The 27,636-nt window shown below is 33.9% G+C and overlaps 1 protein-coding gene across 4 annotated transcripts in view; it reads right to left on the bottom strand.

The window, feature by feature from the left end:
• Nav3 (neuron navigator 3) overlaps positions 1–27,636 on the bottom strand; it is a 772,995-nt gene that overhangs the window by 215,965 nt on the left and 529,394 nt on the right. For all 4 annotated transcript variants that reach the window (XM_019209835.2, XM_033763794.1, XM_010639521.2 and 1 more), the window contains 3 exons: positions 27,450–27,502; positions 2,944–3,016; positions 36–219 (listed from right to left, as the gene is read on the bottom strand). In XM_019209835.2, coding sequence (XP_019065380.1) covers positions 36–219; positions 2,944–3,016; positions 27,450–27,502 — 310 coding nt within the window. The remainder of the gene's footprint in view (positions 1–35; positions 220–2,943; positions 3,017–27,449; positions 27,503–27,636) is intronic.

The raw sequence follows: 27,636 nt of genomic DNA, 5'->3' as shown, positions 1-27,636 counted from the left end.
TAACTTTAAAAGTGTTCCCTGCTTCCCTTCCTTACCTGGATTGCATATCTTGCTGGGTTTTGACCTGACTGGTTTCCGAAGGAGGGGATGTGTGAGTGACTCGTTGCTGAAGTTCCACCAAGGATTGGTAATACTGCTGTTGACGGTGTTGCTGCTGTTTGTAGCGAGACAAACTGAAAAACAGCCCTAGAATGGCTTTTAAGTTTCCATTTCTTATTTCTGTATTAAACAGAAAATATAAAAACAGTATCATACAAATTGAATGAGTGTTTTTACAAATGAAATTCTAGATATAGTCCTTCCAAACTACATCTATGAAGTTAGAAATACCAACCTGACTTACAGCATCACCGTTTTAAACAATTCAGAATTTTCATAATATAGCAACATTTCCAAGTAGTTTGGAATTCTCAAAGAGAGATGAAGGGATGGCAGGTAGAGAAAACAAGCTTACTCAATAAAAATACCTTTTGCTGACACTGAACTACAATTTTCCGATTTAACTTCTTGGAAATAGGTATTCTTTTTCTCTTGTGCTAATTATTTGATATAGCACACTGTTTCCTAAGTAAATATACACAGTTCTTACTAACACAGCAGTGGCTGTAAAATAGAGAAAAAAGCTGTTTGAATATTGGTTGCCTTGCATTTATAAATACTGACGTGTGGGTGCACATTGTAACACCAACTGGATTTACAGTAGCCAATATTCTAAATCACCCACGTACCAATTTATTTATTCATACATATGTGTATCTTCCAAATATACATAGATATCTTTCAAGAAGCAGCCTATAGCACGTTCATTTTAATGTTCTAATCATTGTATTGTAAATAACAATTAGTTTATATAGTATTAACTAACATAAATAAACTGAAAGTATAAGTCTTAATTTTATTTATTTATTTTTTGGTACCAGGAATCAAACTCAGAGCTTCATGCTTGCCAGGCAGGCTCTGCACCACTAAGCTACATCCCTGACCCATACATTTTAATTTTAATAGCTAGGACACCTGTGTAAGTTTTCATAGTACCAAATGACATAAATAAATTCACAGTCAGCTACAATATGATCATTTATTTTCTTCTGTTACTCTAACTAAATATTAGGAATAAGGAAGTAATAAAGCTTGCAATAAGGCTACACAACTTATAAAAATCATATCTTCAATACAATTTACTTTGGCAATAAAACACATCCTCCATTGTGGTCATGGTTTTATGACCTCTTCTGAACTTGAGGAGCACTAACTCTGTGGGTGTCTTGCTTTCTTCAGGTCACCCAAACTATGAAGGAGAATGAGTCGTATAAAATGCACTTTTGAGTTGTTCTTTTCTCACAGTTTCGGTGACATAGTTTCGGTAACATAGAATTGCACGGATCAATCTCAGGCCACAATGAAAGTATTGTGTTTTTTTTTTCCCCTATAAACCTGAAAGATCTTGTTTAAAGAGATTTTTCTTGTTTAGTGATGTATGCTTGATTTAGAAAGTCACTATTGAGCATCTGTATACTTTTAAATGATGGATAAAATCAATAGGATTATACATATTAATAAAGGTTGTCATGTGAGAAGGAAGAGACTTGAACAAATGGAAACATTTAGAGCCTGCCTTTAGCCACTTGAAAAACAAAACATTATCCTGAGAAATGTTACTGAAATTTTACTCTAGATGATAGAATCACCAGTAAGGTTTGAGTCAAAGCTTTTTGGTCATTAAATATATAATTTAATTATATGCCACTGTTTTATATATATAAATATATACAAAATTTAAAATAAAGTAAAATTTAAATATAGAATAAAATTGATAAATGAATTTGTTATATTTCAGAATAACATAATTTCTTTTATTGTAAGGACATTAAAACTTTAGAAGTCTAATATTTCCAATACTGTTGGCAAAAGCCAATTTTCAAAATAAACTGTCAAAAAGCTAAGGTGTCAAAGTATTTAACAGCATCTTTCAGAATTTTAAATACATAATTAGTAGGTAGTCTTATTAAAAACTATTGACCATGCATGCTCCACAATATTTCCTATCTCATAGCAGTTGATTTTTATCAACAGTATTTGAAAAGTTTGTAAAGTTCTCCTGACAATATTAAAATTCAATTGTTTTAGTAGTTGTACATTAATAATTTAAATAGGCAAGAGGTTTCTTATCACAATATGATACATAAGATTTAAAATGATTAACGATTACACAGATGGAAGAAAAACTGAAAAGTAGAATGACCGATGAGGGAGGAAAGAAGACAAACAGAAAAATCATTTAGTTAACTCTTTAAGTATTACAAAGATTGTCTCACGCTATTAAAATTTTTGTCACCTTTATATGCAGAAAAAAAAGTTCTCAAAACATAAATGGATGAAGAAACTAGCTCCAACTTTTTCTACTTTCCTATATATCAAGTGTTGTGATGATTTTTCAAACTATTAATGTTTTGAAATTCTTTTCATATAAAAGTTAAAATTACTTTGGTCTAATTATTTAAGAACCCAGGAGTTTTGTTTAAACTTATTGAATATTTTGACTCTTACTACTAACTTGATTAGGTTATAGCAACACCATTGATAAAATAAAGTTTGAGCATTCAGTATGCAATTTTACCTGTATTTATACTCAATATTGTCCAGTATTTATCTAATCATCCATGCATCTACTTCAGAATCTGAAAAGACTGTAGGCTGTTAATAGCATGATGGTGTTCTGTTGATTTACAACCCACTCTGCCACTCAATCATGCAAAAAATAGTTATGAAAAAATATGGAACATATTTAAATAATTAAAGCAGACTTTAATAACTCATGTTTATGTTTGTGTTTCTATTATTTTGGAAATTTCATCAAATTTGATGAAATTACATTACATTTCTTACACTAAAAAATATTTTTGCAACACTGATGCTATTTACGATAATTGTGCTTTTCCTTACCTTCAGCAGATAGACCTTGAACATTTACTCCTCTGGCTGCTAGAAAACTAAGGCAGACATCAACATTTTCAATCTGCAACATGAGAAGCAGTGAAAAAAGTAACTTAGAGGGTTATTTTTGATAAGTACATGAGTGAGAATGGAACCAGAAAGAAAGATAAAGAATGAATATTTGACATTCATTTCATTCTAGAAATCTTTACCAGAGCTTAACCAGAATTATTTTGGTTAATTACAGACTGAAAATAAAGCTTTCATTGTCCAGTTCAGTACTTACAAACAATTCATAAAGGCCTGTCAAGAATGGCATTCCTGCAGAATAGCAGCCCACCTACTTATAAGACTAGATTTTGTGCTTTACAAGTAAGTCTCAATGAAAACATCCACAGTGGATGAGACTGTTACATGTGTGAATCTTACAATGTCACATCATGTGTAATTGAAATCCAACCAGTAATAATAAACTATTTCAAAAGATCAATAAGATGAAAAGAGTATTAGTACATGAGATAAATGAGGTATGTTTCCATGCCAGACTATAGAAAACTTTTACAAGTTACACTTAAAAGTTATATTTCTATAGTTGACTAATACCATGATTAAATACAGGTACTTGTGTCTTTGTAGTAAAGGGTGCTCATGTTATTCATGGTTTCTAAATGGTTGATTTCAATCACCATGCAATCGTTAAGGATGAGAAGCAAAAAACAAAAGGTTAATAGACACTACAGATGTTGATATCAATATGGATTTAAGCAGCCCAGACTCCTATGGGAGAGCAGAAAGCTAGGAAGTTACAATTTCTTAGGAGTATCTTAGTATTTGGAATTATGAAGTAAATAAGAAATTTAAAATGGATAGCTCATCAAGCTTTTAATTCCTTTTGTTAAATTCTCATCTAAAGCTACTCATGAGAATCAAAAACAGTTCTGTTGTTGTCCTCTCTAGCTTGGCTTCATAGTAATGTTGCAGTGCCTCTAAAAATCAAAAGAACAAGTTTCAAGAATCTGCCTTTGCAAAGTAGACAAACTATATGCACAGGTGATTTCGTGCAAAACTAAATTTAAGAAACAATATACAAGGAGGTTTTTGGTTTTTTTGTTTGCTTGTTTGTTTTTGTTTGTTTTTTTTGTGTTTTTTTGTTTTTTTGTTTTTTTGCCTGAAAACAACTCCAGCCAAGGTGTACACATTTCTTTTGAGGAAAAATAAAGGATATTCATATTGTCTCGCTTCAAACTATTTTTACTTAAATTATTTTACTTAAATTTTACTTAAATTATTTTAGTAGAAATAAGAACAGAGCTGAACATGGTGAATACAATACAACTTCATGAATTTTTGTTGGGCTCATAACTATCTGCACATCCAGTGAGGCTGTGGTGCTGAAATGAACATCAGATCTTTTCCTTTCTTCACAGCTCACTTTGTTACTAGAAAATAAGATTATATAGGAACTAAAAGAAGTAGGAAAGAAAAGCAGAAATGGTAACAAATTAGATGTTCTACTGTATCCAAAGCAGTCTTTTAATTTGTCCAAGCTCATTAATTTTTTACTCAAATAATTATTATGGCCTAAAATGAAAGAAGAAAAACTGACCTAATATTTTAATTTCATTAATATGTTAATGTCACTAATTTGATAGCAATTATATCTCTTTTATAAAAAAGCATAAAGATTTCTGACTCAGAAACATAATGTACTGAAAAATGTTAACAGGATGTTACTGTTGCTTAAATCTGAGCTACTTTTATGGTAGAAAGTCATGTGGAGAAGTTGCTCAGTTCATGACATCAGGGAGCAAAGCAGGCAACAGCTCCAGAGAGGACACAGTGAGGAGCTTCATGGAGTACTGAAGGCTGTGTTTCCATGACCCTCTCAGGAGGGACGCTCCACACACAGGAGGATGCTCAACTCATCTGCTACGCATCACTTAATCCTATAGAGTTGACTTCTCAGAAGGAACAAGTTCATTCACTGGGAGATCCAGAAATGAGTAGCAGAATCCTGACATTTGTAAGATAGATTAGCTTTTAGCATACCACTTAGCCAACATGTAAATAGACTGATGTCTAAATGGGTAGGAGAGACACACAACGTTTCATATATACCACAATTAGAACAGGAATAGAGATAAAAGAGCCCAAATAATGGGGAAAATACTCTTCATTGTTTCCAAGTCTATTTACTGGGAACACTTAACTTTTTATAGTATTCTGTATGGTCATTCACTACGAGTCCCAGCAATTTCAGATAGTTATGTCTCCATCATTATTACTACAGCTAAATAATGGCAAGAGAATAAGTAGTAGAATATAGTTGCTAGTAAGACAATTAAAAACTAGTTTACTAAAGTTCATTTATTAAATAAGGTGTTTACTGACCAAAATTAATTTTCCAACAGTAAAGTAGAAAAATAACATTATTTAATATAATACTCTTCCTACTTAATTCCAGTCAATTTATAAATTATTAATTCTTGTTCATATTAATTTTTTTGTATTTTCAGAACTGGCATGGAACTCAGGGCCTTGCACATGAGACAACTTAGCTACATCCTCAGAACGCTGCACTACACTTTTTACACAATTTTAAAAAGTTATAATACACATAAATGACTTTGAAAATTCTTATTAAATGCCATTTAAATGGTAACATTCCTCACCAGGTGCATACTTTAAAATAGTTTAAAAGGACTGTTTAACTATATATTATACTTTCACTAATGATTTTTTATTTCAATAAATTCTAGGACCTTTTAGTCATTCCTGTTTTTAATATATTGCCCTTAAGTATTTTGCAGTTAAATAGACTTACCATACGTACTATTTTAATTATTTTTTCCATATGAAGCTACAAATATTTCTTTAAACTAAAAACCTCTATGCTTTTTATTAATGTGCAGAGATAAAAGTGATTTTGCCATCAAATTGCTTCAAGTCACAGAAATCAGTTTCATTTTTCCTCAGTATTGTTTGAGTCAGGTGATAAACAATCAAAATCCAAATCATAGCTGTACATGATAGTCCATACCTATAATCCCAGCACTCTGGAAGGATAAAATAGGATAACCGCAAGCTTGAGTCCTAGCTAGGTGACTCAGTGAGACCCTGATCTCTAAATAAATGAATAGTAAATGAATGTAACAGGGAGGTATACATTTGGCAAAAGGGAAGAGGACCATGTGATGGAGGGAGAGGGTAGGGAGGTAAGGAGAAGAAAAGGAGGTGAAAAAAATTAAGACGTGTTATATACATATACCAACTCCCCATGATGAATGTAATCATTGTGTATAACAAGCATGTACTATACACCCACAGCCTTGGGTACTCTCTATGATTCTTCGCCATTTTCCTCTGGTGCTATTTCCCTGCTCTGTTCCTAGGTGACATAAACTGAGCATCTTTGCCCCACCATGCCCTTCTGCTATGATGTCTCAGCCTTGGAGCCAGACGACTGTACACCAACTTTCCCCACACTGTGAGCTAAATTAAATATTTCTTCCTTTAAGTTGTGAGCATTGAGTATTATGTTGGGAAACAAGAAAGCTGACTGAAACAAAAAGTTTCTTGGAAAAATTCTTAGCCTTACTAAATACAGGTCACTTTCTGCTATATTATATAATCTTCTGTTTAATATGTTTAACTGATAAAAATGGTCTCAATTCACCAATCAAAAGCCAAAGATTAGCAGAATCACTCAAGAAACAAGATCCAACAATATGGTGTATACAAGAAATACATTTAACTAAAAAAGAAATTAATAAACTGAAAGTAAAAGGATGCAAAGCAATATTTCAGACAACAGGAAACTGGGAAAAAAGTGGGAGTAGCTTTCCTCATTGCAGACAAACTAAATTTCAAGCAAGACTGATCAGAAGATTCAAAGAAGTTCACTACATATCGGTTAAAGCTACAATTCAACAGGAAAACATAATAGTTACAAAGATATATACACCAAATACTGGCACACTTAACTTCATAAAACAAGCACTAATGGACATGAAAAACTAGACAAGCACAATAAAATTGTAACAGGGAACTTCAATATAACAAGTCCCCAATTTATGAATGAGTTCCATTCCAGAGCATTAATAACTTCATTATGGGAGAACATCTGTAAGTCTAATTCATTAGTTAGTCTGACAAAGTAAGTCTTATACACCTTTGATACAAATACAGTAAGTACTTCACCAATATGAATGCATCTTGCATTTGGTTTTTTTAGGCTTTTCATTGTGAAAGTTTGCTACTCTAATGTTCATAAATCAGGGACTCACGATACTACACTGTCACAAAATGACAGATCAACCAAATAAAAATCAACAATGAAATATCAGAGTGGAGACAAACATTTGAACAGAGATATCTGCAGAGTATTTTATACAACAACAACAACAGAATATATATTCTTTTCATCAGCGTGAACTTTCTGCAAAGTAGACCACATACTAGCCCATAAAGTATGCTTAAGTAACTGAAAAATAATCAAATTATTTCATGCATATTATCAGGTCACAGTGCAGTAAAAACAGAAATCAATGACAAAACCACCACAGAAACTATGCAAACACATGGAAAATAAATAATACTTTCTTAAATAATTAATAAGTCACAGATGAAATTGAAGAAGAAATTACAGTTCCTACAGACAAATGATAATGTCAGTATGACATACTGGAAACTCTGTGTCTTAGTTACTTTTCTCTCACTGCTGATACAAAATAATTGACACCCAAAGTTAAAGGGGAAAGGGTTTAAATAAACTTTAATAAGCTTAGAGTTTGTAGAGGTTTCAGTCCATAATTGGCTGCCTCTAAGGCAGGGTGGCAACATGCCAGAGAGGCAAGCAGAAGTTAACAAAAGCAGCAAGGAAACTTAAGAGTACTTTCTGCCCCTTTTATCTTATTCAGACTATTGGGGTCAGGACTGTGCCAAACCAATTAGTGGACCGATTTAATGATCACACATGCTAAATTCAACCACCCCTGAAAAAGCCTATGACTGCATGAGGCTTTGGGGAAACATCTAAACATAAACTATAGCATTCTGCCCCTCATCACCCAAAGACTCATGCATATCCCTTTATGTAAAAAGCATTTAGTCCATCTCCAAGAATCACCAAAGTCCTAACAGTTGCAGCATTGTTGAAAATAAAAAGTCCAAAGTCTTCTCTGAGATTTAAGGCAAACTCTTAGCTGCTCTTGTACAAATGAAAAGAAAGTTAAACACTTCTAACAATCAATGGCACAAAATAGATATTTCTACTCCAAAGGTTATAAACAGAGGATACCAAGGAATGGGAACAGCAAGGCCAAAATCCACCAGGGTAAACATTAAATCCCACAGTGCCACTTTTAGCATACCCAGCAATCTGTGGCAAGTTGGGAACTCAAAAGAGCATAAGTGGCTCTGCCCCTACAGCACTTCTGGCTGTTGTACCCCTCATAGACTCTCTCTGGGGCCAGCTCTGCTCCCTCTCTCTCTCTCTCTCTCTCTCTCTCTCTCTCTCTCTCTCTCTCTTTCTGTGGTTTTCCTCAGATGAGCCACACTTCTGGCTTCTACAAATTTCTGGGGTCTCCACTGCATCTTCAGCTTCACACTCACAGCTTTATTCACTGCCCTCTCAGGGTACCCTGCCTGGCCTTCCAGGACTCATTCTGAAAGCTGGGTGGATGCCTTCTTGACCTCCAAAACTCTCGCATTCTGTATGTGCCTAAAACCAACACCACCTGGATAATGCAAAGGTCTGCTGCCAGGTAGAGCAGCGGCCAGGTTTCCTTCTCTTGGCTATAGGTGTCCGATGCCTATAAACAAAATCCTGAGGAACAACTTCCCTAGGCCACCGCCATTCTGGAACAGGGTGCTCTGTTTCTCTCTCCTCAAAATAAAATCTTTCACTTTTGTAATTTTGACAGTACAAAGGGTAGAGTCCTGTTGCTTCTTGTGATGCCCTCAGGCATCTTTTCTATCTCAGGTTCCTTCTCAGCTACCAGCTTCTCCCCTATTCTGTCTTTGCAGGCTGCAACTTTACTGCAGCTTCCTCTCTGGACAAACAGAACATTTTAAATCATTCTGCCTGGCTCCTTCTGTTGATTCTCAACATAAATCTGGCTAAAAGCCTCAGAGGTAGCCATGCACTGCTCCAAAGTTAGACCACCTTTAAATTTCTTCTGCCAGATTAATTAGTTCAGTTGACTGAGACCCTTAATCTTAGTCTCAGGCAAAGTTTCTAGACACGAGTAAAATACAAACTTTCTGCCAAGGAATAACACACATCATCTAATAGCCAATGCAGCCCTTCCTAGCAGAAACCTCTAGATCCTGGTCTTTACCAGCTTTCTGGTCTTCTGAGCTCTGAATAGAATCTCCCCAGAGTATAGCCTAAGGTGTTCCAGCTCTCCTTTTTCAGTTGGCAACTCCAAGCCTTTCCTAACTTTTCCCCTTCCCACAAGCCAGTTCCAAAGGCTCTTGAGCCACATGGCCAGGCAATGTCACAGCAATGACCTCACTTCTCTGGTACCAAAATCTGTACCAGTCAGCATAGAGAAACAGACATAACCCAAGATATACAAATATGTAAGAAGTTTTACAAGATTGGCTTACTATGGCCACCCACAGAGTCAGATGAGAAAGAGTCCAGAGTATCTATCTTCACACTGCAGACCGAAGGCTTTAGTTGGAGGCCTGAAGCTCACTGCAGTATCCTCTGCAAGTCTGTATCAGGAGTCTGATGGGTCTGCAATGGAAGACTGAAGAGTCTATGCTGGAAGGCTGAAGGATCCATGCTGACAGACCGAGTCTGAGTTGGAAGGCAGGAGATGATGACCAAGGCAAAGACTGGAGCTCCTCCAAAGGAACAAAAGCAGCAGAGTCCTTCTTCCTCACTTCCTCTTTATAATATACTGGGCAGGAGCCCTAGGGTGGATTCTCCACACCCCAGGGTAGTGAAAGAGCTGCTCAAGGGTAGGTTTTCTATGCCCCAGGGCATGGAATTGCTGGGCCAAATTTAGCTAAGCTTGTTTTAACCAAACTTCTGGAGTTGACACAATCAATCAACCATCCTACTACCAGACACACAATTAAAGGAGTCCTAAAGAGAAAGTTTGTAGAGGTGAATTCCCACATCAGAAAAAGAGTAAGCTCAAATAAATGACTGAACGATGCACCTCAAGCTGTTAAAAAAAGAATGATCCAAACTCAAACCTAACACATGGAAGGAATTTATGAAGATATGAGCAGAATTTAATGAAATTGAGACTAAAAAACAACCAAAGAACAAGTCAAGGAGAGCTTGGAGTGAAGTATTTTAGGCTCTGAAATAAAACAACCTCCAATTCAGATTGATATACCCTGCAAAACTATCTTTCAAATTCAATGGAGAAATAAGTTACTTCTGTGACAAAGAACAGTTGACATTCATAACCACTAAACAAGCTCTATAAAATGCTCTGAAGGATATTTTGAAAAGAGATAATGAAGACCACATATCTAAGAACACCAGTAGAAAGAAGTCACCAGGACAAGCAACTAAACAAAAAATAGGGAACAAACAGCTGGAAAATAACATGACAAGTATAAGCCAAAACACTTCAGTTATAATCATCAATGTAGATGGGGTCGATTCACCAATTAAAAGAAACAGACTGGCTGGATGATTAAGAAATAAAATCCAACAATATGCTGCATACAGGTAACACATTTAACTCGAAAAAAATTCGTAGACTGAAAGTCAAAGGATGGGAAACAACACTCCATGGAACAGGAAGCCAGAAAAAAGCAAGGATGACTATATTATTTGCAAACAGAGTAGATTTCAAGCCAATATTGATTAAGAAAGACAAAGATCATTATATCCTTCGAAAGGGAAAAATACAAGAGGAAGAGATAATAATCATAAATACATATGTACCAAATACCACTGCACCCAACTATGGTAAACTAATACTAACAGGCACAAAAAAATCAAATAAGCACTAATAGAATTATAATACAGGACCTCAATATCCCACTATCATAAATAGATAGATCAACTAGATAAAAAATCAATAAAGAAATATCACAACTGAACCGAACCTGTGAACAAATGGACTTAGTGGATGTCTACAGAGTGTTCCACCCCACAACGTCGGAATACACACTCTTCCCAGCTGCACATGGGATGTTCTCCAAAAAAGGTAACATACTAGCCCATAGAACATGCTTCAGTAAATTAAAAGGAACTGAAATCATCCCAGGCATACTACCAGACCACAGTGCAATGAAATTGGAAATCAACAGCAAAAGAAACCACAAAAGTACATGAAAATTAAATAACACCCTCCTGAACAACCAATGGGTCACAGATGCAATTTTAAAATAAATTAAACAGTATATACAATTAAATTATAATGCTGGTATAATGTATCAAAATCTATGAAAGGAGCCCTAAGAGGAAAATTTATAGCAGCAAATTCTCGCATTAGGAAAACAGAATGAGCTCAAATAAACAACCTAATATTGAACCTCAAATATCTAGAAAGAGAAAAACAAGTCAAGACCAAATCTCATACAAGGGAGGAAATTATAAAGTTCAGAGCAGAAATTAATGCCATTGGGTTCCTAGATACATAAGAATTATGAAAGCTGAATCACAAATAGAAAAAATTCTAAATAACCAAATATCAGTCAATTAAATTGAAACTCTACCAAGAAAAACCCAGGCCTGTATAGTTTCACAAGAAATTTAGAAAATATGTAATTCCACTATTCTTCAAACTCTTCAATGAAATTGAATTGATTCCAAAATCATTCCTGAATGCATGTATTACCCTGATACCAAAACCAGAGAAAGATCCAACCAAAAAAAAAGAGAATTGTAGGCCAATCTCCCTAATGAACATAGATGCAAAAATCCTCAATAAGATACTGGGAAACAGAATGCAGCAAAATATCAAAAAGATAATGCACCATGACCAAGTAGGATTCACCCCAAGGATGCAAAGGTGGTCCAACATATGCAAATCGATAAATATATGATACCATATCAACAGAGCCAAAGACAAAAATCATATAATCGGGGTCAGGGATTTGGTTCAGTGGTTTCAACACCTGTGTTGCAAGCTCAAGAGCCCAATTCAATCCCTGGCACCCTCCCCCTCAAAAAAATCATATGATCATCTCAATAGATGTAGCAAAAGCGTTTTACAAAGTCCAACACCCATTTCTGATAAAACCCTACAGAAAATTGGAATAGAGGGCCTTTCTCTCAACCTGATAAAGGCCATCTGTGACAAATCAATAGCCAACATCATACTAAATGGTCAAAAAAATAAAGAAAGCTTGCCTTCTAAAATCAGAAACAAGACAAGGATATTCACTGTCACCACTCCTATTCAATATAGTTCTGGAATCATTAGCCAGAGAAATCAGACACAAGAACGAAAAGGAATAAAGATAGGAAAGGAAGAACTTGGATTATCATTATTTGTGGATGGCATGATACTTTACATAGAAGAACCCAAAAATTTCACCAAAACACCTCTACATTTAATAACCAAATTGAGTAGCATAGCTGGATACAAAGTCAACACTCAAAAATCAATAGCATTCCTATACATAAATCATAAATTCAGAGAGAGAAACTAGGGAAACAATACCTTTCATAATAGCATCAAAAAATGAAATGCTTAGGAAACAAATTCACAAAAGAAGTAAAAGATATTTACAATGAAAATCATAGCACTCAAAAAGGAGACTGAAGAAGATATGAGAAAATGGAAAGAAATTCTTTGCTTGTGAGTAGGAATAATCAATGTAGTGAAGATGGACATACTCCCAAAATTGTTATGCAGATTTAATGCAATTCCAATCAAAATACCATTAACATAACTTACAGCACTAGAGAAATTATTCCTAAAATTCATTTGGAATCAGCAGAGTCCTGGAATACGAAAACAATTCTAGGCAACAAAGTCTAGGCAGGAGGTATCGCAATCCCTGACTTGAAATTATACTGCAGAACTTCTGTGATTAAAAATAGCAAGGTACTAGCAAAAAATCAGAACCGAAGATCAATGGAACATGTTAGAAGATGCAGAAAGAATCTCAAACACACTCAGCTGAATTATCTTTGACAAAGGCCAAACATGTTCACTAGAAGAAAGTCAGCCTTTTTAAAAAAAGTGCTCGAAAAACTGGCTTTCTACATGCCAAAGATGAAAACTAGACCCATGTCTCTCACCTTGCACTAAACTAAAATCAAAATGGATCAAAGATCTAAATATTAAAACAGAAATATTATATCTGCTGGAAAAAGGAATAGGTAGAACTCTGGAGGACATAGGGTAGGCAAAGACTTCATGAACAAAGCCCAGACTGCACAGGAAATACTACAAAGAATCAACTGGGATGTTATCTTGCTAAAAAGCTATTACACAGCAAAAGAAATCACCAAAAGAGTGAAAATACAACCCACAGAGTGGGAAATATTTTAGCCAGTAGTTCCCTAGACAAAGGACTAATATCTGAAACATATAAAGAATTGAAAAAAATTCAGCCTTCCCCAAAATTTAAAGACCCAATCCAAAAATGGCCATGTGAGATATACACTTCCCAAATGACGAAGTACAAATGACAAATAAATACATGAAAAAAATGTTCAACATCACTGGTCATTTGAGAGATGCAAATTACAATGATGAGATTCTATCTCACTCCGGAAAGAATGGCTATTATCCTGTTATCAAGAAATCAACCAACAAGAAATGCTGGCAGGGCTGTGGGGAAAAAAGGAACCCTTCTCCACTGTTGGCGGAAGTGCAGATTGGTGCGACTGTTGTGGAAATCAGTGTGGAGATTCCTTAAAAAACCAAGATTGGAGGCTCCATTTGATCAAATTATTCCCCTTCAAGATATCTTTCCAAAAGAATTAAAGGCATCATACCATAGTGCTGTATGCACACCTATGTTTATAGTGGCACAGTTCGTAATATCTAAATTTTGAAAACAACTCAAATGCCCATCAACTGTGAATGGACAAAAAAGATGTGGGTTTTTTATATGATGGAGTATGATTCAGCCATAAAAAAGGATAAATGAGATATCCCTAGGTAAATGGATCTACCTTAAGAACATACTCATAAGTGAAGTAAAATTAATTTAACACACATATTTAAATATTACATTGTCTCTCTGGTGTGAGAAACTGAAAGTGAAATAAGGCCAAAAAGAATAATAAATATTGTGAAATAGGAAGAAATTGTTCAAAATTACCCAGAATGTGAGTTTTTTTGTCAATACTTAAAATATTTTATGCAAGACAAGGTATAGCATTATTAAGAAATGAGCTGAGAAATAGATTAGCATATGAAAATATATTAAGATCATGACATAAGTATATTTATCATGGTTGTTCTCTAATAATTTTTGTTATGAAAAATTATTTTTTCATTGAATGGCTTTATATTTTCTTTACTAATATCTGCTTTTAATAATTAATATAAAAATAACTATAAAATGAAAGTTGTTTTTTTGAAAGATTACACAAAATAGAGAAATTTTTACCCAATTTTACTGAAACAAGGGGAAAAAAAGACCCAAATCCATGCAATTAGAAATGAAAAGAGCAAAATAACAATGGATTTTGCAGATCATTGGTAACTAATTTGAGAACCTGCACTCTAATAAAATGGAAAATTCAGAATAAATAGATAAATTTCCCTAGATACATATGAAATACCAAATCTGAACCAAGAAGCTATAATTCTACATAATCCAATACCAGTCAATGAAATTGAAGAAGTAATAAAATAGCAATCAACAGAGAAAAACCCAAGTTTTGAAGGATTCACTGCCAAATTCTACAAGAATCTTACAGAATATCTAATGCAATACTCCTCAAGGTTTTAACAAAATCAAAAGGGGAGCAGTGTTCCTAAAGTCATTCCTAGAATACATTACTTGATTCTAAAACCAGAAAAGGACCCAACCAAAAAAGAGTATTAGAAGCCATCTTTTTAAGGAATATAGATATAAAAATCCTTTATAAGATACTGACCAAAAAGAATCCAGAAAATCATGGAAAATATTATACACTATGACCAAGTAGGATTCTTTCCAGGGATGCAGGGTTGATTCAAAGTATGAAAATCAATAAATGTAATACATCACAGAAACAGAAGCAAGGACAAAAAAAAAAAAACATAATTATCCCAGTAGATGCAGAAAAAGCATTGGTTAAAATCCAATATACATCCATGATAAAAAAAATAAAGAAAATAGGAATGGGAGATTTTTATCTCAATCTGATAAAAGCCATCTATGACAAACATAATACTAAATAATTAGAAACTGAAAGCTTTCCCTTTAAAATGATGAAAAAGACAAGGATGTCATCTATCACACTTCCTGTTCAATATAGCTACTGAAACATTAGCCAGTATAATAAGCAAAGGAAATAAGAAGAATAGAGATAGTTTCATTATCATTATAACTTGAGGACATGATCATCTACAGAGAAGATCCCCCAAATGTCTAGAATTAATTACCAAAATCAGTAGTGTAGCAGGCTAGAAATTCTCCACCCATAGATTAATAGCATTCCTGTATACCAATAACAAATCTAGAAAACCAGAAATTGGGCAAAAGCACCTTTCACAATAGCATCCAAAAAAAAAAAGAAAAGAAAGAAAGAAATACCTAGGAATCAACCTAATCAAGGAAGTGAAAGACCTCCACAACTAAAATTACACTACTCTGACTCTGGCTGTATCAACTACCAACATCCAGCCTTATCTGGTTTCATTTAGTCACATCCGGACTGCTATCAGAGCTGCACTTTACCAGTTCACAATTTGAACTGAGCAAAAGAACCCTATGCTGATTGAAAACACTTAGACCAGACAATCCTAGAGGGTGTTTATACCACAGAATACCCACTACACCATAGCCCTTAGAGAAGAAATTGAAAACGCATGTGCAGCAATCTCAGTGACCAAGGTTACCCAAGCAGCAGTTCACCATATTAATGCCTGGAAGCTAATGGCCACCACTTTGAGCACCTCTTGCATTTGCAGAGGCCAAAGGTAACTTGTATTAATCTCATGAAATCTTAATCAATTTAGTATTAAAGTATCTATATAAATTTTTCCTTTCCTTTCTCTCCCTGGCAGTAATACAAAGAAATCCATTCTGAGTTCTGGGTGCACTATGCTCCTCATCTGAAACATGAAATAGTTTTACCTGTAGCTCATGGAAAGTCAATTCCCTTTCTTTTTATTTATTTATTTATTATTTATTTTTGGTACCTGGATTAGATCTCAGGTGTTGAGTTTATGAAGCAGGCAACGACACCACTGAGCTACACCCCCACCCAGAAAGTCAATCCAGTACTTTTACTTGTTTATTATCCTGTTAGGCACAGTTGTTGGAGTCCTTTCTTATACATGTGGCTTACCTTATATTGACATGGAAGACCAACTTTCCCTCTTTTTCAGGTTACTTTCTATTATGGGTACATAACTATGAAAATACTGATGGTAAAATGGAAATAAAGTTTCTGAGTTTTAAGACTGGTATAATTTTTTAAATTATCAAAATATATGGTTATACTGAGTCTTGAAGCTTTTTGGATTCTGGCAAATGCATAATATTAGAAAACATTAAACAAAAAATGAATAAATCTGAAAATAAACTGCTATGTATGGTTTCTTCATTGAAGGTACGAAACACATGCAATAGAAGTTGGTTTATACTTTTGTATCTGAGCAGATACCATTTATGTAATTATTATCAGCATCTTGTAATACTACCTTTTACTTTTTTCTATAAAATTAAACTATTTATTTATTCATTGAACATTTATTAAACTTTATGCTCAAGGCAGAGCTGCTATCCCCATATATTCTAAAGGGCCTTGGCATTCACAATAATTCCAACTACACCCATGAGAAATGGGAGCCTACTTTTCAAAACAGAATGTCGTTGATTTTCTAATTTCATAGAAGTATGTTTAGCTTGACCCTTATGAATTTGATAAATATGAGCATGTCTAATTGCCAAATCACAAACTAGGTTTCATGTGAGTAAAGGAAGGGCTCATATTTTTCTTCCTTATGGAACCTCGTGACAATCATCAGATATTTATATCTTCCTGTTTTCTTAAACCTCAGGATTTTTGATGTAAACACAGAACTATTCCAAACACAGCATAGTTCTTTATTGAACTCACACATTTTAAGCTGCAGGTTTTAAGGTAGGCTTTCAGTATTTTTACCACAAAATATATATAACCTGTTTTAGGAAATAACTGAAGGCATATCTCACAATATTAACCAAGTTAGATCTGTTTATCCATGGTTTTCTTTCACATTTTCTTATGGATATTTAATGAAAACTACATTTAGGTACTAAATAACTAGATGTGATCATTATAATCCCTAAGAGATTTTGATTAAATCTAAATCATGACATAACACTTAACATTGAGTGATTCATTTATTCAACAACTAGTGATTGTTTATTACGGGCAAAGAGCTTTGCTGGATGGTGAAGGGATGTAAAAATGAATTACAAGGTCGTTGCCCTTGTAAGCTTATAAAATAGCTGAGGAGACAGAAGAGATTCACAAATCACCATAACACAAGGGATCATATAATAAATTCCAAATGAGAATTATCAATTTTCACTACAGATCTGGAGAAAGCCTCACAAAAGTGTCATTTAGATGAGAGCTGAGTCCGATTTTGATGAAGTTAGACAAGTATCAGATAGAGAAGCAGTGCCTGCCAACCACAGCAACTGAAAAGAAAACTGCACTAAGATGGTGGAGAATAGATCAGGCAATCCTTACTTTCTGCAGTTAAGCTTACAGACTGAATTTAACACAGGATTTAAAAGGCTGTGTTACTCATCAGACTGAAAAACTGTTGCACTCTGAAAAGTTAAATAACCATAAAATGGGTATTACGCATAATACCTAAAAATCTTATTTTTCTCTAGAAGAAATGCATTCTGGTTAGGATAGGTCTGCAGTACTAGACACCGCTGTGGAGAATCGCACAAAGAATGTCTAGAGGCATGAAAAACAATCTGAACTTTGACTCTCCTGGAACATGTATTCTTTTTTGACTTGTGCTATTTTCCATTAATTATAGTTTTTGTTTTTCATGATAAATATATAATACTAGTGTGATTATATACACTGATTAATAAATATCATTTCAACCAAAATTAGAAAAGATGGCTCGGTGTTATCAAAATTCCATCCTAACTTAGAATTTTAATAATTGTACAGATTTTAGGCTAAGATTATAACCAAAGATAAATTTGTCTGGAGACAAAGTAATATGTAGTAGTTATTTTGCTTTGGTAAGATTTGTAGGATGTTTATTTTTGTTCATTCATTTATTGATTATTCACTGAGAAATTTCTAAGTCCTCAGAAACATAGATATACCACGAAGAGAGATAATTGAAATGTGATGTGATGAATATTATGATTAGAGAAATAGAATCCTAAAGAGCACAGAAAAGTTTCTTTCTAATTACAGACCAAAAGAACTAGGAAAGAGAGTTATTAGTAACTAAGATCTATTTAACATAGTTACAGAGATTTCTGCTTCTAAAGTTGCCATTATTCTAGCATATTGGAAAGATAAAGTGTTTGTTCAAGAACTGAATGGATATTCTTAAGGACACACAGAGCCACTTTTCTTAAAGTCCAGGTTTTACTGCTTAAACAGAACCTGAGTTACCTGAGTTGCTCCCTTAGAGGCCAGAGATAGTTAAAATAAATGCAGGAATGTGGAATGAGGTTGCGCTGGTTAGTCTTAACTATCAATTTGACTGGAGTAAGAAATTCCTGCAGAGTTGATTAGATGGCAAGATTCCTCCACTGATAGTTTGCAGCTGAACGTGTTGCTAAGCGTGAGGCCTGGCCAGAAGGGACAGGTCACTGGGAACATGCCTTTGGAAGATAAATCTCTCACTGGAGCTCCTCTCCCTTGTGCTCGGCCTCACACCATTATGAAGGGAATAGCTTTGCTCCACCATATGATCTGCTATGATATTTTTCTCTTGGAGCCAGATGACCAAGGGCAAACATCTCTGAAACTGTGAGCTAAAGCAAGCCTCTCCTCCTATAAGCTGTGTGTTTTATGAGGCACGTTGTCCCAGCACTGGGAAAGCTCAACCCAAGAAAGAAGCTAAATGTGAGTTGGTTGTGGTAGAGAAACACCATAGGTTGAGGGACCTGCAAGTTTAAAATAGCCAGGAATATTGAGAGTTGAATCTCACTTAAATATTCTCCATAATTTCCAACTGTTTAGCCATGTGAAAACATTCTAAAGGGTGTGATCTTTAAATTATTTTGAAGAACCTACGTAGGATGATAAATGAGGCAGAATAGGCTCCAGGAACAAGAATCTTGAAATTTAGAGAAAAATGGTGACAGGAAATAAGCCAGCGAGAAAAATAGGTGTTAATAAAGAGCACCCTTCAAATCCTAAGGGTCTTGGATTCATCCTCAATCTCAAAAGTCTAATGGTATGTTTTTAATTGAAGGGAAAAATGATCAATATTACGTAGAAGACACTCATTTTATGTGACCACACAGTACACAGATTTACTGACATATACAAAAATCTATTTATTAGCCAGTCATATTTAATTTAAGAAATTTAAGACATTAAATTTTACCCACACTATCTGCAGTACACTTTGATTTGTAAAACTTTCAGTGTATTTCATTTCAAAGTTAGCCACAGTGTCCTAACTTCACAATGCACTGCACGAAGAAGCTGCAATGTGATAATCCCTATACTGCATTTCAAGAATGGAAGCTACTTGTTTTCTCCACCCCCACTGAATAACCTAGCACAGGAAGGGGTTTACGTACAATTGTTAGTGAGTGCGCTATTTACCTTTTAGTTTTCACCCCCAACTCTGCTGACTTTAGTAAGCACTAGATGCCAAAAGAGACAGTATCATTTTTTTATAAATATGCATCATTAAATAAGAGAGCCAAAATTCAAACACAAATCTGCTAGTACGGAACCAAACTTTATTCTTTCTGCAACATTGTTCTTCCCTTCTATAGTAATGTTTTCTTGTACTTGGAATTGAACTCAAGGCCTTTGCACTCAGTGACACCACCAGCTGATTTCACTGTTTAGCATTGATCATAAGTGATGATTTTCTGTTCAATTTGGGGCAATAACTGAAGAAGAGGGAAGAGTAAGTTCTTGTAAAAATACTAGATTACCAAAGGTAGAATATGTCTAAAATTATAAAAGGATTATAATAAAGTATATCTTCTAGTGCTAGGTATGACTATATCTTGTGTTTAATGAGAAACTGGCCAATCAGGAGAAAAAAATTCACAGCATTCTAAGTTTATAAAAAAGTTTAAGAAAGTAGTAAATATTAACTATACTTTGCAATTGTTATATATACATATATAAATTTTATTAATTTCCCATAAAATGAAAAATTTCATATCTTCTCTTCAAAAAAGAAAAATACCAAGAATCCAAACCAAACGAAGTTCCTTAATTCCATTTTCTATTTATCATATTAACTATATAAAGCAAATTAAATACTGATACAAACATATATGACATTAAATGCCATATTAAAGTATTCTTGTGTTTTCAATTTTTATCTAATTTCTGATTGCCAGACCAAATAATTTCCACAAAAATGATTTGTAAATTAGACTTAACATATTTTATAGGAAATGTCTTTATTATCTTAAGATAAAAGTAGTTTTAAAAATCCATGAAGATGACTAAGTATATTTTCAGCTAAGATATGAAAGGGAAATCATCTTTGGTAATTTTTCACAACCAGTCTAGCAAATAAGAATTCCAAAGGATTTTAGAGGTCATGAGTTTAATTTCCTCACTGCAGAAATGAACTGGGGCCCTGGACATTTACAAGTTCTTTTTCCTGGGTCATGTAGTTGGGAGTTAGAATTTCACTGACAATTGTCCTTTCAGCACGACACTGGCTCTTAAGGCCTCCATGGTATTTCAGCTACTTCATTTGAATTTTACTAGTGTACCAGAACAATTTCTAGATATAAACTCAGTTTTAAAAAATCATTATGCATTCTAATAATTTAAATATAAATTATCTAATACTTCAAATTTTGAGTCTATATAAAAATAATGAAATTGTTAAAGAAGCTACAAAGTAGCAATTGTCATCTAGTATTTCTTTAGATATCAGAGTTATATTTGTAGCAAAGCATCTGTCTTCATTATGCTATTTCTTTCTAGCCATTCCAAAAGATGAAAAGTTTTAAAAATGGAAGGGGATCATATGAAAGGACAAACAGCAGTATTCCACTCATGTGAGTCACAGTAATAAAACCCTACATTATGCCATTTATAAGATTGTACTAAATTTTTCAGAACATTCCAATATTTTAACTCTTCCTTTTTTGGTTAAAAAGTTTGTCTTCTTATCTTACTGAAAAAGATCCTTTGAAAGTGCAGCAACTATACATAATGGCTGAAAGAATTGAAACTTTAAAGGACGGAATACTGATAAAAGTATGGATACCTTTTCTATCAAAAACAGTTTCACTTTCCAGATAATTATAACTCTAGAAATGGGATAAAGATGTATGTGAAACCCATCAAAGAATTTATTCTTGAAGTCACCACTTTGTGGGATACGGAATCAGACAGGAAGGGAAGACTACTTTTCCATCTTTAGGATTAAAAGAAGAGTAAGAAGATTGAATATTCTCCAAATGTTCATAGCAGCAAAGTTTCCACAATGCCGTGTATGACATGTGCAAAACTGAGGTTAGAAGGTGTGATGTTAAAACATCTGAGCTACTAGATTGAAGTGCAGGAACGAACCAGAAAAGAGGAAAAATAAGCTGTGAACACTGTATGCCACATAATCTAATTCTTGCTTCACAACTACTTCACAGAATCAAGTGTCCTAATGCTTCTGCGCATTTGTAAGAATCCTTAAATATAATGGCCTATTTTAAAATAGAGAAAAAATTAGCAAAACAGATTCTCCTCCACATGTCTAACATTTTTGTCTAAGAACTTTACACTTGTGTCTCTGTATTTCAAATACATGTTGAGTATGCTTTGGCTATTTTTGTTCTGCTGGGCATTCAGGACATTCTTGGTATTTATACTAATTTTTTTACTACTTTTTTTCTCATGTAAGTTCACCACAGTTATGGAATGCAGCATATATTTTGAATCTTGATAACACCCACCTAGAAATCACTCAACAGGTGCTATCCATATCAGTAACTTCCTCTCTGAGTGAGGTTAAATATAGTGCTCAATAAGCTCACAAACTAAGTTGTTTTTAAGCTGTGATAAACCAGAAGCTCATTACTACAGCTTAGCTAGGACTCTGAAACAGGGTAAATGTAAACAAGTATATTCCAGTAATGGAATTAATATATTGCTGAAAGGACAAGTTCATGTTTTCATGGGTATATGACAGACTATGTTTGATATAGATTTATATATAATAAAATACTCCTTAGGGAAACATTTATATCTATAGATATTATTTATCCATTATAAGTTACTATAGTGTATACATATAATATATGCATTAAATTTTTATTATGAAGAAACCGTTAGAATATTATATAGAATACGACCCAGCAATCCTCCTCCTAAGTATCTTCCTGCAAAAGTTGAAGATGTCATACTATAGTGATACATGCACACCAATGTTTATAGCAGCACAACTCCTAATAGCTAAATCTAGAAACAGCCTGTATACCAATCAACAGAAGATTAGATAAAGAAAATGTGGTATCTGTATATAATGGAATACTATTCTGCTATGAAGAATGACTGATTTGAGACATTTGTAGAAAAATGAATGCACTTGGAAAATGTAATTGAGTGAAATAAACCAGAGACACAATCTTAAATACCATATGGTATCTCTCATTTGAGTGAAGCAAAGTACAAAGAGAATTAAAAAAGAATGGACACAAGGGAACTAGTAGATGGATCACTTACAATAGGTAAGTGGCTCAAGAGAAAAGGTAACAGGGAAGAGGAAGAGGGGAAAGGCAAATAAGTAGAATAAAGATATGGCATGCACAGGACCCTAAAAATATAACTTAATGTAAATATTATGTGCCATAACATGAGCTAAGATTAATAATATAAAAAATAGGACAGACCAATTTGAGGAGGAAGGAGAGAGGGAGCGAGAAGGGAAAGGGGGTGAAAAAAAAGAGAAACAAGCTGTGGTATGTACAAGTAAGCACTCTCCAAGATGACTGTAAACTTCATGAATTCCAAACTTGTACTAATAAAATAAAAAAGAAAATTACATGGAAAATTCCAAGCTAATATTACCCCAAATTCTGAAATCATAGTCACATTAGTTTCAATCCCTTTACTTTTATCTACTTCAAATACATTTTCAGCCAAACATCTCCATTGTGATGAGATGCAACTGAAAATGTGTCCATTTTGTCCCCAACAGTGAATCTGTCACTTGAACTTCAAGGTATTCCTCTCTACCACTGCCTTCAGGACCAGCATCATCACTTATCTCCCACTCTTCTGGATTCTCCTCTCTGCCTCTACTAATCCCTACTCTGTAACTTCTTCCCTTGAAAAAACTGTCCCCAACGTTGTCTTTCTCTTGAACTTTGTATTTCTTCTCCTTTTTAACTCTGCATTCCTAGAAAAATGATTCAAGACTCAATGGGCATTCATACTTGTCATTTACTTGTCAAGAAATGATTGTTGGATAGAAATCTTTACATCAATGTCTAATTGCCAGAACTCACTTCCTCTTCCCAGCCTACCATCTGGTTGGCTAACTAGTATTTGATAGCACTGCCACACTTAATTCATCTTTTCTCTATTCCTCTGGGTGAGTGCATATACCATGGCTTCACCTGCAATATTTATATTTACCCTGAGATTAACAATACACATATGTTAAAAAAAAAAAAAAAGCCGGGCATGGTGGCTCACGCCTGTGATCGCAGCACTTGGGAGGCTGAGGCAGTATGATCACTGTGAGTTTGAGAACAGCCTGGGCTACATAGGGAATTCCAGGTCAATCTCAACTACATAGGTAGAACCTGTCTCAAAAAACAAAACAAAACAACAAACAAAAAAACCCAATATACATATGTGATCCACTCTTTTAATAATGGTCTCACTCTCTTGCCATCACTTTCCTTTTCTGACTCTTACACTTCTTTCTACCAGATAAGTACTGTTATTCCCAGAAGAAGCTCAGCTTTTTATACTGTTGACTTTATGCAGATCTCCTACAAGACCTCATCCTTGTCTGGGGCTTTAACAACTACCTATGTACTAGGTACATTCTAACCAACATCTTAATCTGACCTTTAGAAATTGATCTCAATTACCTAAAGTTACCTCCTACTTGATGAGACACAAACCCTCATGTCAAAATACGGATGCATCATCTTCCTCCATCTTTATGCCTTTTTTTCTCCAACAATACTTAGCAATAATAAATGGTAACCACTTATTCATGAGGCAAAAAAAAATTGGGGTATACTTGGCATCTCCCATGTTCAGTTAGAGACTATTAATCTGCAAACCTCAGGAAGCATGTGGGGTGATTTTTTAAAATATTTATATTAGATCATGCCACAGCCCAAATTAAAAATCTTCCAGTCTCCTTGGTTAACACTGAATGATTTAGGAACATGGTGCCTATTTTATTATCAGTCTTCAGTGTGCCTCTTAAAACACCTTTTGCTTTGCTCAAACTACACAGATTATATGTCTGCTTTGAAAACACATCAAGTTCAATCCTTTCTCAGTCCTTTGGTTCTTGCCTGTGCAACTCTGATACTGCTATTTATTTAAAATTTTAACACTGATCATTATATGCAGTTTATTCAGGAATAAATATCTGGTACTTGGTCTTTGATAAACTGGCTAAAAATGAATTACCCAGCTTTTCTAAGAATTTACCAGTATATTGCACATTTTTGCCTCAAAAGAAAACCTCTATTGTTAAAGACTTAAAGATTACTCAGTTAAAAAGGTCATGAAGCTTGAAATTTAAATAAACACACTGTGATTAGAAAATGTTACAGATCTAGTATTACCTTACTTTTTGTTATATAACACAAAGAGAACCAAAAAGGAGAGACTGAGGAAAAACTGGTAGTGAAAATAATTCTAAGGGCAGGGATAATATTTCTAACTAATGGAGAACCTGCTAATGTTATGCAATAAGGCAACAGACAATATCATATTTGGACTGGACATGAAATTCATAAGCCTAGTCATGCTATCATAATTCTCTTTACTTTCTTTTCTCACTTACATTCTGGAATTGTATTCATTAATTTTATAGAGTCAGTGTAAATTCTTAAGAATAGTGGCAAAAACAATTCAGCCAAAAAGTTACATTTACTTCCCAAGCATCCTTCTGAATCAACATTGTGGTCATGCCAATTTCAGTGTAACCACATCAGAAAAAGAAAAAAAGAGCCAAGTTATTACTCAAATTTCAATGTGATCTCAACTACTGTAATACTTTTCTGTAAAAGACCACTTTTTTCATAACATTTGCATTTCTTAGGCTTTGGTCTTTTTTTTTTAATCACAAGCAGTAATATTAAGATAACCTGCTTAGTGCCAGTTACTTGTATGTTGGAGGTAATAAGGAATAAGAGACATCACAAAATTAATAGAATTGTAGAATTTCTAGGTACAGATGTTTAAGGTAAATATCTAAGGACTGTATCTTTATACAGTCATGGGTTTGGGAGACTGTTTCAACTACGAACGTATGTATATATGTATGTCTACATATATGTATTTTTACTGTCAATGAGTATAAATTTGCCGGCTCAATAGATTCTCTGAAATCAGAATCCAATTGGAGTGATAGAATGGGTGACAGTCTCACAACTTAAAATATTTTATAGCTTCCAATAGCTCCTTAAAACTAAAATAATGAAAGCAAAATCAATAGCGTCAAAATATATGATATCAGGTTCCATACAGCTTTTCAATATAAAGCCCTAAAGAGTATTTTAACAAGTAATAATCCATGCATGTATTCTTTAGAAACAATGCTGTTTTTAAACAACAATGCTACTCTGCATTTATATATCAATTTAATTAATAAAGAATGCTATACTCACAACTCATTACAACATAGTAGTTAAGGTTTAATTTTCAGATGAGAAAGCCAAAGCTCAGAGAGGTTAAATGTTTTTCCAACTTCCCAGCTATTAGTGTAAGCAGGATCTGAGTACATTTCACTACAACTTGCTCTCAATAAAATTTTAGAAAACAACTGTAATTAATTTCCACACAGTTGTGTTTATGCCCAGGGTAATTGGATCAGGAATTTTCCTTAAAACAGAAGTATTTTATAGAGAAACTTTCTTTCATAAAGTTTTTTTTTTCTTTTTCACAACAGCTACAGAGAGTTCATGACATTTTAATAGGTCTTTGGAGTGCTTATTTGAAAAACACAGACATGCTAATTAATCATTCCTTAATTAATCATTCTTTAATTAATCATTCTTTATTTTGGATTTTAGTTTTCTGACGTTAAATAATGTAGGTCAGCAAGTTTAAAAAGTGAATAAGTTTCTTCATCCAAGGCTGTGACAAAATTTCATTATGTACATTTATGATGCTTATACTGTGATAAAATGTTTGAGAAAGTCTCATCTTGTGGATTTCGGCTGATATTTATGATTAAATTTGCTTCATCTTGTAGATTTTGGCTATCATTCATGGTCATATTTGCTTAATTTAAATCCAGTTAAGGTTATTTTGTATTTCAGGTTGTCCGTTCTATATAATTAAAGTTATGGCTATTTAATTAAAAGAGTGATTTTTATCTAAATAGTTTATAAGTATATTTTTGTGATAAGATTTTAAGCTTTACTAGTTGATGAAGATAAGATATAGCCAACAAGAGACAGACCTCCCAAATGAGGGCTTTCTGGAAAAGCCATGAGTCATGTGAAAGTCACTCACTGCTTAGCAAACGTAAAGCAGCATGCCTTTAGAACTATTTCCAAAATGTCTAAGAGCCCATGTGCTTACCCTGGACTTGTTATGAACAAAGAAAACCTTATTCATATACTTTTAAAATGCATATGGCAAGTTCTCTTCAAAACAGTTGTTCATATAAAAAGGCACCACTTAAAATTGGAAATGAGATTTACAGCCAAACAGATCAGCATTAGAATTAAATTATCTAGCACATCAGAACAACAAAAAAGTCAAAGATCTAAAAAAACCAACAAAAAATCCTCTTGAAATATGTTATATAGGAATCATACTTATTCAACTGAATTGATGCCATCACACACACACACACACACACACACACATATATATATATATTGTACCCATAGAAATACTTATGAAAGAATGGGATCAAATGGCTTCTTAAGCAGGAAGGCATGCAGAAAATTTTCTAATCCATTTACAAATGTAGTTAATTCTGGAAATGATGATAAGCATTATTTATATTGAGAATAAATATAATTCTTACCATCTGAGAATGACTTCTAGGACATCCATTGATATCTTCAACTTTTTCATTTGCTAAAGCCAAGAAATAAAATAAAAGAGAGAAAAAAAGAATAACATGCTTAAGCAATGAAGTGAAACACATACAAAAAGGCTTAAAAAAAGGAAAAAGAGAAAATGCTGCTGCTACATTTGCTCAATCTCACAGC

The sequence above is a fragment of the Fukomys damarensis genome, unplaced genomic scaffold (genome assembly GCF_012274545.1).
Source record: "Fukomys damarensis isolate Sample0158 unplaced genomic scaffold, DMR_v1.0_HiC HiC_scaffold_15, whole genome shotgun sequence".
Lineage (NCBI taxonomy): Eukaryota > Metazoa > Chordata > Mammalia > Rodentia > Bathyergidae > Fukomys > Fukomys damarensis.
The sequence above is the reverse complement of the archived record's forward strand: the minus strand, read 5'-3'. Positions and strand labels throughout refer to the sequence as shown.